Source organism: Protomyctophum bolini (assembly GCF_963924005.1).
Source record: "Protomyctophum bolini genome assembly, chromosome: 6".
NCBI classification, from domain to species: domain Eukaryota; kingdom Metazoa; phylum Chordata; class Actinopteri; order Myctophiformes; family Myctophidae; genus Protomyctophum; species Protomyctophum bolini.
This window is the reverse complement of record NC_137867.1, coordinates 41,756,717-41,769,909: the sequence shown is the minus strand read 5'-3', so window position 1 is coordinate 41,769,909 and position 13,193 is coordinate 41,756,717. Positions and strand designations below refer to the sequence as shown.

The 13,193-nt window shown below is 43.0% G+C and overlaps 1 protein-coding gene across 1 annotated transcript in view; it reads right to left on the bottom strand.

Moving 5' to 3' along the window:
- Positions 1–9,434: 9,434 nt before the first annotated feature.
- The window catches only part of LOC308317730 (whirlin-like), a 76,465-nt gene continuing 72,706 nt past the window's right edge, over positions 9,435–13,193 (bottom strand). Inside the window, exon 14 of the mRNA XM_080767000.1 lies at positions 9,435–10,613. Coding sequence (XP_080623126.1) covers positions 10,419–10,613 — 195 coding nt within the window. The 3' untranslated portion in view covers positions 9,435–10,418. The remainder of the gene's footprint in view (positions 10,614–13,193) is intronic.

Below are 13,193 nucleotides of genomic sequence, written 5' to 3'. Positions count from 1 at the left end.
CTTGTAGATCTGCTATTTTTGTCCAAAAGTGCCCTCTTACGGGATTTCAGCCCCTGCCTCTCTAACGCTCTCTGCACGTCCCTGCAGCTACAGTATAGCTTCCCTCTCTTGTAGGAGAATATATCCACATCATCTAAGATTCTAAGTCAGTACAGTTACTATTACTCTCACCTCCGATGTGAAGAAGAATCATGTATTTCACTCACATCCCATTCATAGTCATACTGTGACTGTATATTGTAGGTCTGCTTCTCAGTGACAATGTAAATGCATTACCTGAATTGTGTTTTTTGTTTTTGTTAAATGAAAATCATACAGTATGACTCCAGACTGTCCTCTTGCTAAATTGATCAGACTTCATTTGAAGCCTGGTGGCGGGATTAGTGTCAATTGTGTTGGCTTTCAATGGATGGGATGCAGGTGGAATTGAGGATTAGCTGTTGTTGGTAAAGTATGGCGGCTGCCGAAAGGCACATTTGAGCAAACTTAGTCATATGCTCACAAGGTTCAAAATTTCCAGTGTTCAAAAAGGGTACCCTACAGTATATATAATTTTATAATTGTAACTAGAAACATAAAATCTGTATTTATTACTTATTAGTAGCAATTAGCAACTATGTATATGTCTATTGTATAACTCTTTGATGAACGGTGATGTGTCAACCTGAAGCCATTCTTTAAGCTGTATTATACAGCAGGTCGTTTCGAGGAAGCAATCTGTTTGGTTAAAATAGCTGTGCTTCAAACGAGCATGATGGAACACCTAATCAAAACATAAAAATCAGCTGTGCTGAGTCTCGGTGCTCTCCCAGAGAGGCTAGCGTTTTCTAGGGACATTTTCGGTCGTAGTGGTTATATCTGTCATTAAAAAATACAAAAAGAGATTTTTTTTGTTATAATAAAATTGACTTGATGTGTTTTTTTAAAAGTGTAACTGTCGTATAATCGCAATATTACACTCGAGGGTCGTGTTTTACTGTCATTAATGGCATTTCTGCGCTGCCTATGGAACTCGCATATGGGCTCATTCCTGCAGCAATGCAGGCGTACCATTAATGACAGTAAAGCACACCCTCTCGTGTAATATTGCTTAAATGTTTGATCAATAATAATTTACAGGAAGGATTGACCATCGTAATTTACCAAATTGTTCGTTTTTTTGTTCATGTTTTCCTCTAGACTTATATTTTGTAAGTGTGTAACCATTATGCTGTTTTGGTGTCTTGTTGTCACTGGCTATATGGTTGTTAAATAGTGATTCTTTGTAACAAGTAATCTACTGTGTATTGTATAAAAGAGTACTATCCACTATCAGAAATCTATATGCTTGTAAGTTATCATCACACACGAATAGCAATCTTTCTGCAATATGTACTGAAGGCTAATAAAACGGTTTCTGTTCAACTTAAATGTGTGTATGCGGTTCACATTTCATCTGTCAGTCTGATCTCTCTTTAAAGTCAAAGGTGAAGTTGAAGGCTTTTAAGGCAGATGAGCTTTCTTTGTGCTTGCCAAGATGTACGTGCATGCTTGGCTTCTGTCTGTGATAGTCTACTATTAAACACACCCTTGGGTGCTGATGTAGACAATATTTCCCTGTCATTTACCGTTCTTACGTTTATTTATTATTTTACATGTGCATATAAAATTATAAACTGGTTGTTCATAATTATTTTCTCATTCTTCACTGCTGACAGTTTTGCTTTGAAAGGGACACTTTTGAACGGGAGTACATGATAAAATATCTGAAAAAATAATATAACTTGTAGTAATCTCTCAAGACAGATTTCCCTTTTTTAACCGAATGGGCCTTATGGCGATCAAAGGCTGTACTACCGCATGTAGCCAGTGGAGGGTGCTATTGTGTTCTTAGCATACTGCTGCAAACTTGAAGGACTTCCATAATGATAGCCTTGAAGCAGCAAGCATGCATGGAGAAAATACAATTACTATTTATTTATATATTCAACGCCATAGCTGCAGTGCATCCTTGTTTTGTTTAATATGCTTCATGCCATTAAATAATTGGATCAAAAATAATTACAACTGAAACAAGTAAAACTGAAAAAAAATTCACTTGAGTAAAAGTAAAAGTATTTAAATAAAAATTTACAGAAAGTAAAAGTACCAAAAGTAAAAGTAGGCCTATACTTTTTATGCAGACTGTCCCGTTTGAAATGTGCAAATATATGTTGAAAATCGGCTATTTTCAAATGGCCGAAATATACTGTATATATAATGTATGTTTTGTAATAATAATCAAAATCTACAAACTAATAAATAATAGTGGAGTAGAAGTAAAACAGGAAATTGTAATCATATAATTTTTTACTAAAGTACAGTACTTGAGTAAATGTACTTAGTTACTTTGCAGCACACATTGACACCCGCTTCTGCCTGGATGATATTATGGTGAAACATTTTACAGCAAAGCAATCACATTTTCTTTCGCCTCTCTCGCTGCGTCGTTTCGACCGGCGATGCAATAGCTAAGTGGTACAACTACAACCGCCTTTCATTTAACACCGAAGTGTACTGTCAAGGCCACAGGGAGGGAGGGAGGGAGGGAAGGATGGAGGGAGGTAGGGAGGGAGGGAGGGAGACAGGGAGACAGGGAGGGTGGGAGGGTGGGAGGGAAGGAGGGAGACAGGGTGGGAGGGAGGGAGGGAAGGATGGAGGGAGGTAGGGAGGGAGACAGGAAGGGTGGGAGGGAGGGAGGGAAGGAGGGAGGGAGACAGGGTGGGAGGGAGGGAGGGAAGGAGGGAATGAGGGAGGGAGGTAGGGAGGGAGGGAGGGAATGAGGGAGGGAGGTAGGGAGGGAGGGAGGGAAGGAGGGAATGAGGGAGGGAGGTAGGGAGGGAGGGAGGGAGCCATGCCTGAGAGAGAGGCATGCAGGCAGTGTTCTGAGTCACTTCAATGCTTCTTCAGCCCCATGGAATATACTGTTCCTCCATTGTCACAGTATAATTTACCTATACCCGAGAACATTTCCATGTGTTATACAATACAGCACATATATTAACATACTGTAGTGTACATGCATAATTGCCTTCACGTCTGACTGTGGCTCTTTGATATTACACTAGAGCGTTGCCCGTTGGGCACTGGCCTACTTGGAACGACGCAAGTTGGAAATGTTTTTTGTGCTCATATATGGAGTTCTTTGTCAGGCATGCCCAAATATGGAGTCTCTATCCAGATGTCAGAACAACTTTGTGATGTCAGCTCCATATATCTATAGATGATCAGGTGTGACCAATTGGCTAATTTGGGCCCTGTCCAGAGCCTGGGCAGAGGCCTTTTATGGCGGTTCTGGACAACCGTGGGTTTCCGACCTGACTCAAGGCCGGGCACTGCACTCCCTGCGGTGGTGTGGAACGCGTGTGTCGATATTTGTCGATATGTGTCGAAAAGTATAGGTGGGGCGAACGGTTCTCGAGTTACGTGGATTACAGACATACAGACGTACACACAGAGACGTGGTGCATTTATAGTTAGAAGATAGATGACTAGATGTACAGAGAACATTTCATATAAGGTTTGAGGTTTCTTTATTCATTTATTCCTCCCCCCTAATGCATGTGTAAGGAATACATCAAGCATAGCATTATGATGTTGTCACCCCCGTGTGCAAAGTACTTCTGCACATACTGTACACACTCTAGAAGCCTGATGAGGCCACCGTTATATAGCTCTGCTAATAGCCCAGCATCGACATTCCCCTCACAGTATAGCCACATTTCGCTAAAATAAACAAAACTGCAAGAATTGAGAGGCTGATCGTAACATTTTGGGTTCCAAAGTAGTTTTCATCGTCAAATTCATGTTTTTTTCATGTATTGAATAAGGACTAGTTGATTAGGTAGTTGATTTTTGTGTTACTTGGTCATTTCTAAAAGGCCATCATTATGAATTAGCACATTATGCATTTAAAATCATTTATCAAAGTAGGCCTAACTGTTGTAGCCTATAGAAGTAGCCTATTTCAATGTTTTTGTTACAAAGGCACACCAGTGGCAGTGGGTAAGTCAAAATCTAAAGTATTCATAGATAAAATAGCAGATCAAACCCCCTAGCTTGTATAGCTCTCAACGAATCATGATTAATTTCATCTATAATGCCATGCCCAAAACAGGGTATAGAACTTGCCTCTGTATTGGGATGTTATTGCCAGTGTTGGGGAAGTTACTTTGAAAGCGTAGCTTGTAAAGCTACAAGTAGCTCACCATGGCAGTAGCTTGATCAAGCTACATAGCTACCCCTGGAGAAATGTAGCTTGTAAAGCTACAGCTACATAGGAAAAGTAGCTAAAAGCTACTTTTTATTTTTCAGCGTTAAATTGAGAATGTACATGCGGGAGACCCCTGCTCCCCTCTGGGAGACCCCTCCCACCCTGCTCCCCTCTGGGAGACCCCTCCTCCCCCTGCTCCCCTCTGGGAGACCCCACCTCCCACCCTACTCCCATCTGGGAGACCCCTCCTCCCCCTGCTCCCCTCTGGAGACCCCTCCCACCCTGCTCCCCTCTGGGAGACCCCTCCTCCCACCCTGCTCCCCTCTGGGAGACCCCTCCCACCCTGCTCCCCTCTGGGAGACCCCCCCCACCCTGCTCCCCTCTGGGAGACCCCTCCTCCCCTCTGGGAGACCCCCCCACCCTGCTCCCCTCTGGGAGACCCCTCCTCCCCTCTGGGAGACCGCTCCTCCCCTCTGGGAGACCCCTCCTCCCCTCTGGGAGACCCACAATTGTAGCTTGTAACTTGAGTAGCTAAGCTACAAAAAATGACCCAAAAAGTAGCTGAGCTACTTGACGAGGTACACAAATATGAATGTAGCTAAAATACCACAAGCTACAGCAAAATGTAGCTAAGCTACGTAGCTCAGCTACATGTAGCTTAATACTCCCCAACACTGGTTATTGCACACAAGCACTGACGTTTTGTATAGTTTGTATAGTGTATTTATTGCAATAATGATGTTTGGTGGCCACAAAACCCAAAAAGGCACACCTTGACTTGTCTTATGGGTGTCACACCAGTGTGTGGTATACGCTATAGCTGTAATTGAACTTACCAAGCAGTAACAGCAAGAAAAAAGAAAAGAAAAAAGAGCCACCAACACTTCTCCTGAGACTCATGTTAATTTCCTACTCTGGTGGTTTGCCAGCTTGTACGAGTGTGTAAGACAAGTAACAGGAGGACTGTGGCAGCCACGCTCATGACTCAATGCTAATTGTATAACCGCTTGGTGCTTATGTCACTGTGCTGCCTGCGCGACATCTCACCACTATTCTGCTAAATGATATTGTTGGCTTCTCTCACTCTGTCTGCACTTCTGTTCCAGGCTGTTGTGTAATTCATTATATAGGGTGCTGCGTCGCTGCTTGCCTATATCAAGGTTACTTTATTTTGTCTCCAGAGGGAGATCTATATCGGCATGGCTCTTTAGCTGACTGGTAGCGTATAATATGCGCCTTTCGGATACATAAATGTATAGGTCCCGGGTTCACCTATACCGGCCGAGGTTACAATTACACTGCTGTTACTCTCCGTCACGCCACCCAGAGGTGTCACAAACTTGGAACAAAGAATCAATTAAAAATTCCTGGTTAAGTTGGGTTAGGCGTAGGGCTAGGAACAGGGACAGTGCATGGTGGAAAGATTCCTCAATTGTTTTACTTAAGTAAAAGTACCAATACTGAAATTTAGAACTACTTCGTTACAAGTAAAAGTACAGAATTGAAAATGTACTTGAGTAAAAGTACAAAAGTATCTGCATCAAAATGTAGAGCTTGTAGATCGGCTATTTTCAAATGGCCGAAATTTATAGTGTTGAAGTAGTTAATGTATGTTTTCTAATCAAAATTTAAATCTCCAAAGTAACTAGTAACTAAAGTTTTAAAAGAATTGTAGTGGAGTAACAAGTACAAATTTTGGCTCTGAGATGTATAGTGGAGTAGAAGTACAAGTAGTACAAATACCTCAAAATGTTACTTAAGTACAGTACTTAAGTAAAAGTGCTTAGTTACTTTACTCCACTGGTCAGGGATAGGGTTATCCGTAACCCTTCCGGTACGTCCCGGGAGAAACCAAGAGACAGAGCCTGCAGTGGAAGGCCACGAACTCACCCAGACCGGAGGAGGCGTCGTGCTTGTCCAAATCAAAGGTCAAAAGGTCATGCATGCAGTGGTCCATCGTGGGTTCCTTCCTCAGGGGTCCGAAAGTCAACCAGCTCTTCTACCGGCATGGTCCTCAATCAGTCGCCTCCACGGCCGGGTTGGGCACAGCGAGGGAGACAAGTGGCTGCTCCACCACACACCGACCACACCGAGCGGGCTCACTGCAGGCTCTGCTGTCTCTCGGTTTCTGCTTCGTACTGCCTGCCTGGAACCCTAACCATAATCCAACTTCAGTGAGTGAACAATATAGTAGAATAGTGGTGAGATGTTGTAACAACACACGGTGACATATTAAGCGGTTGTAGCATTATAGCTATTGAATTATGAGCGTGCCTGTTTTTCTTACTTTTCTGACACATCTCGTACTCTATAGTCTAGCGTTTACTGGTGTCAAAACCAGTAAAAGTGAGACAAATGGAACATGGGTGGTGGCCATTTTTCCAGCGTGGGAGGCCGCGGCCGGGTCCCTTTTGAGGCCGGGCCCCACCAAAGGGTGCAAAAACACGCCATTGGGGGCCCTCACTTTTACTGTAACATATGAATTACTTCTAGCTGTGATACAGGTACATACTGAAGTGAGGTGTGGGAGAAACACTGCAGGATAGATTGCACACAGGAGAGGAGTTAGCAGCTACAGCACAGCAGCCACAAAGGGCTTATATAATTCTGTTTGATTCAGATGATGGAACTCAGTAAATCTCTCAATGTCATATACACATCTATTCATTTATATACAGCCTTTTATTCTACATATAGGGAATATGTATATATATATATATATACACATATATATAATTTCTGGACAGTATGCATTCTCAAAAATGTCTTTATCAACGATACGACCTATTCATTTCATTGGCAAATTCTTCGATCGATACATTCAAGCAGCACCCTGTCAAAAAGACCCAATACTGTCCCCTCTGTTTGGTATAATCTGTAATCCCAATTTGACATAATCAGGCTGTATTCAGCATAACATACAACTGTTATCTGATCATTTCCTCTGAGATTCAAATGACATTTCAGATTATTTCATGATGCGGTCACACTCTTCTCACACTCTCTCAAGTGTATATAGGCCTTACATGGCACTGTAATACTTGGATTGCATAATCGGATTACAGAGATATACGGTTTATCTGTACTAAAATACGTCTAGAGTTATGTCAGCGAAGTGCTTACTCTCAAAACACTGTACAATCACCCGTGTTTTAACTCTTGACTGCAAAGATGGACTCAAATGGTCCCTTGGACGGTTCACTCACTTAAAATACAGATTGTATCTGTGTGGGATTACAATTGTGTTATACTGTATTATATTTGGAAGTTTTGAAGAGGTGCTGGCACTTCAATAATACAAAATAACTTAATACTGAAGGGGTGCTCAGTCCCTGGAATCACAATACATTACAAACAATTAAGGTTCAGGATGACAACTTGTTCCCTTCAATACTTCCTATTGTTTTGACAGTACCATGTACTAAGGAAGGAGTTATGCCTCCATCATTAGTGTACATGTATACTCTGTACCATGTACTCTCAATGTGTACCCTAAGGCAGTGGTTCCCAAAGTATTTCATGTCAAGGACCCCCATTTGAAAAGATATTCCAAGGACCCCCAAATTGACACCCAAATTGACCCCCAGTTTGACATGCATATTAGTCTATACAGACCCCCATTTAATGGCATTTCTATATCTCTGGGACCCCAATGTTCATTTAACTGAGTATAACGGGTCCATTTGGTTCCATTTACACTCTCAGAGTTACAGAGCCACAAGTGTCCATTTGGTTCCAAACTATCATTTAGCTGGGGACCCCCTGGAACTCCCTCAGGGGCCCCTTCTTGTACCCTATAAGGCGGTGGTTCTCAACCTTTTCAGGCCGTGACTGCCAAAAATAATGATATTTGGAGTTGGACTGGGGACCCCTTAGTGGCCCCGACACCCAGACAAACACTTGGAATGTAAGAGTTGAAAAATTACATTTTGTTTAACTCGGTTCTAAATAGATAGTGAAAATAGGCTAATAATCTACAAGCTCACAGTCACAACGTGAGCTTGTAGATAGATATTCTACATTTTTGTCTGTTTCTTATATTATTTAACAATTTTGATTACTTTTGATGCAGTAATGGTCTTTGTCTTCCTTATTATTATTATTATTTTTAAAAGGTCTTAAAGTCCTTAAATTGTCACTTCACTGTCATCTGGGTTTCCACATCTACAAGCCTGCTATATTTTCACTAGTTCAGTGCGACACACTTGTATGATGATGAAGTATAGGCCATGGCATTAACTTACAGAAAAACCGTTAACCAAAACCGTTGAAACGTGGAGAGATACTGTACATGGTTTTCTGCATCTGCAACAATAATATGCAAACTCTGGAACTGTCTGTGAACTCTGAACTCTACTGCGTAGGCGTATGTTGGTGGTTCGACATAAACCACACTGCATGCGGGGAACAGAGGCGAAAATACACCGGAAGGAACAGACTGTATGAATCTAGATTATGTAGAAAGGCTATATGTAATTATACTACTGGAAAATACCAGCTGTTTTTACACTGTACACTATTAGTTACAAAACAGTCATAATTATGTAGTCATTTGGTGTAGTGGCTAAAAACCATGAAAAGTATAATTGCAGTATTATAATATAACGACTATTTTAGATGTGCCATTGTTGATGAAATACTGAGAGATTTAAATATTTAAAAAATATACATACAAAATGTACATTGTCAACATATGGAGGTGGAAAAGACTGTTGATACATATATAATATATATATTGAAAATATTATATATATTATATATAATATTTTCAACTAAAAGCACTTGGAATTGTAGGCCTTACATTTAGTTTGACTCGCTTCCACAGATAAATATTGGGAAGATTGTAGATTGGCAATTTTCCTCTTTCTGACAATTTTGGCCAATTTGGTCTTAAAACTAATTAAATCGTTCCTTTAGAAATGTGCCAGATACCCTAAATGAGAGTTCCGCAGTAGTCGCAATTTTCTACTGCATTATGGTGATAATGTGTGTAATACTGTGTATAAATCACTGTTTAGTGGCGGCAAAATATCGTGCTGCATAAGCAGGAAGCCACAGAGTTATTTCCCACATCATCTACAACAGATGTAAACAAAACAAATTCATGTCCCTGTGATTGGCCAGTGGCAGCGTGCCTTCCGCACCTCGTGTGCGATCATACAGGTCGCTCCAATGAACCGCAGCGGCCAATGAGGCATCTAGGTTTTTATATCTATGGTTGCCACCCTGGTATTTCAATGCAGAATTCCAACAATGGCCGCCGTGCGAATACGGTCTATTTTGAACTCCACGTTGAACACAATGCGTCAACGTGTTGCACCATAGCAGGTCACTACCATGTCCAAACACCTCTTCTAAAACGGTTAGTCCCAATACTTGATTCTGATTGGCTGATTTCTGATTAGACCACGTAGTAAATCAGAAAAAGGTTCCAGCTTATACCGGGTATTTTATAATTACTGAGAGAGTCGGTGAGGCGTTGTGTCTCACTACGCCTCTCAGCCATTATAAAACACCCGGTAACCTGAGACCTCTTGTGGCTTATTGCTTTAATCTACACTGCCAGTGATGCGAGCGAGCGAACAATGAAATCTCATTACGATACACGTTTTTCCAATGAGACTGTCCTGACGTACTGCGAGCATGCTGCGACGTCGTCCACCACTCCTATATTCACTCTCAGAGTCTCCATTTGAGCGAGGTTTTGCGACCCCAAACACATATTGGTTGAGATCTACAGGCTACTATTTATTTGATTGGTTCAGGCTATACGTCGCAACGCAATGACCGACGCAGACGCTCCATATCAGGGCCAATATCGCCGTCGGAACGCTCGCTCCTTGGCCTGTGTAGATGAGGTGCATCGAGCTAATTGATGCACAGTAAAATCAGCTGAGCCGATACTGTCACAATGGCAAACTCGTGCTCATACTGCAAGTAGATGAAAACAAACTAAGTCTCAATCAAAAACACTAGTTGATTCAGGTCTCAATTTTATGGTAAATACAGTAACAATTCTCCCTGTATATTTTCAATATTTGTGCAAAAGACTAAGTGCAATCAGCAACAGCACACTCAACCTTCCACTAGTCGTTTTCCCGGAAGAAAAACTGAATATCTGAGAGATATGATTAAAGGGGTAGGAAATGAAATTGATTGTTGTTCATGAATGCATCAGTCCGTCACGCTAGTGCCCGGGCAGGTGGCCATGATTGACCTCGGCCACCAGGAAGTCGATGTGGTCCTTCTCTTTGGTCTTGAACGCCTCTGCAATGACGCGCGCCACTTCCTTGTGCTCCCGACCCCTGAGGGAAACCCCGTTGACCTCCAGGATCACCTGGCCCACCTTCAGCTGGCCACACCTGTGGGCGGAGCCACCCGCCTGATTGGCCAGTGGGGTAGTGGGAGAGAGAGAGAGAAAGGGAAAGAGAGAGATAGAGAAATGGAAAGAGAAAGTGTTTTGGCAACAGCATGTAAAATGTCATGCCAATAAAGCCTGTTGAATTGAAATTGAAAGGGGAGATGAAATGCAAATGGGCATTGCATATAGGCCTACGTAGGAAGAATCAGCAGGTGCAAAGAAATGTGAAGGACATGGGGCTTGGATGATTGACAACTAATGTACGCTTTCTTACTCTACATACACATTATGACGCTTGGTCAACAAAGGCCGCCTTTTCCTGTCCAATGTGGACGTGTAGGGGACTGCCCCGTTAGTCCGACCTGTGCTGCGGGTTACAAATCACCCGTGCTGCGGGTTACAAATCACTCGTGCTGCGGGTTACAAATCACTCGTGCTGCGGGTTACAAATCACTCGTGCTGCGGGTTACAAATCACTCGTTCTGCGGGTTACAAATCACTCGTGCTGCGGGTTACAAATCACTCGTGCTGCGGGTTACAAATCACTCGTGCTGCGGGTTACAAATCACTCGTGCTGCGGGTTACAAATCACTCGTTCTGCGGGTTACAAATCACCCGTGCTGCGGGTTACAAATCACTCGTTCTGCGGGTTACAAATCACCTGTGGCTTCCTGTGAGGTTAACGTCACTTGAAATGAACCGATGTACAAGATAACAACACGTGATTGTGTAGCTTGTACTGTAATAGATCGGTTGTTTTCAGGAAGCCACATCGGTTGAGTCATGTGTGTGTGTGTGTGTGTGTGTGTGTGTGTGTGTGTGTGTGTGTGTGTGTGTGTGTGTGTCCATGCAAGTGTGGTGATTGATTGGCATAATGGCGGTTGTGTGTGTTTTGGCACATAATACCGTGGGATGGTCATTATCCCTTACAGCTCAAACAAATCCGTTGAGTTTTTAGAGAGTGATGCTGATCTGAAGCGCCTCCCTCATGCCTGGTCAGACAAAGACCTGATCTGAAGCGCCTCCCTCATGCCTGGTCAGACAAAGACCTGATCTGAAGCGCCTCCCTCATGCCTGGTCAGACAAAGACCTGATCTGAAGCACCTCCCTCATGCCTGGTCAGACAAAGACCTGATCTGAAGCGCCTCCCTCATGCCTGGTCAGACAAAGACCTGATCTGAAGCGCCCCCCTCATGCCTGGTCAGACAAAGACCTGATCTGAAGCGCCTCCCTCATGCCTGGTCAGACAAAGACCTGATCTGAAGCGCCCCCCTCATGCCTGGTCAGACAAAGACCTGATCTGAAGCGCCCCCCTCATGCCTGGTCAGACAAAGACCTGATCTGAAGCGCCTCCCTCATGCCTGGTCAGACAAAGACCTGATCTGAAGCGCCTCCCTCATGCCTGGTCAGACAAAGACCTGATCTGAAGCGCCCCCCTCATGCCTGGTCAGACAAAGACCTGATCTGAAGCACCTCCCTCATGCCTGGTCAGACAAAGACTGCGGGGGAAAGACGTAGACAACCTGACGTAGTACATCTCTCTCTCCGTCTGACCAACCATTGATCACACCTGCTTGGCAGAGGATGCTGAACGTGTAGGAGGGCGACCCAGATTGCCTCAGTCAATCTGCTCAGTTCTTTGTCTTTTTTTCCCCCATGATATTTTGCCTTCACCAGTGTGGGTGCAAGCCTGCACGGGATCTGATGTACTTCAGCTATCTATTTTTGTGCTGTTACAGTACATTTAAGTGCGTGGCTAATTTTGGGTTTGGGATGAAAAATGAATGATGGGTGAAAGTGTCCAAGACATGAAAAAGTCTGTCGTCTGAGTAATTATAACATGCAGGGTTGTTTGGGGCCAAGCCCTTTTTTTAAGGCATTAGCCCACTTTAACAATTCAGGCCATTGGTGGAAAAGGCTAATGTTCCATTTATTCTAAATGGTGTTGATTGTGCAGCATGTAACGTGGTTGAACACTGAAGCACTGAAGGAGCGCTCAGCCTGAAATATCCATGCATATTATCAATATTCAAATACGTCATGGGGTGCAGACGCTTTTTTGAGGGGCGCCAGCCCCTCCTATACACAGGTTTAATGTTTGTCTTTAGTTCAATGTTTGTTTTGTAAACGCATTGACAATGAAGGGTGATGCTTGCGGAACTCGACTTTGTCTCGTTCCTTACCGCATCACTGTCGTGGCAATAATCACGTTAAACCACACCCTCTCGTGTAATATTGCTTAATTAAATCACAGACAGGTGTGTCGAAGGTTGCAGGCAGCCAATTGTGTGGGGGAAATCTAGAGATGTGCAAAATCTACACGTACTGTACAGTATCAAGGCATCGTCCCACTCCTCTGGAATTATTGCTATTTGGAATTTGGCTTTTGATCACCCGCCTGGATTTCTGAAGCAGAAATCTGCTGATAATTTTCCATGAATATGCTGAATTCTTGAGTTAAAGTAGGCTACTTCCTTATTTACAATAGACTAATATGCCAATTTTGAAAATGTAGTGAGATGAAAGTCTAGTCTTATTAAGTGAAAGAAATACTTACGGTAAGTAAAACGGATAGTTAACATACTAGTTAAGTGTGAAAGA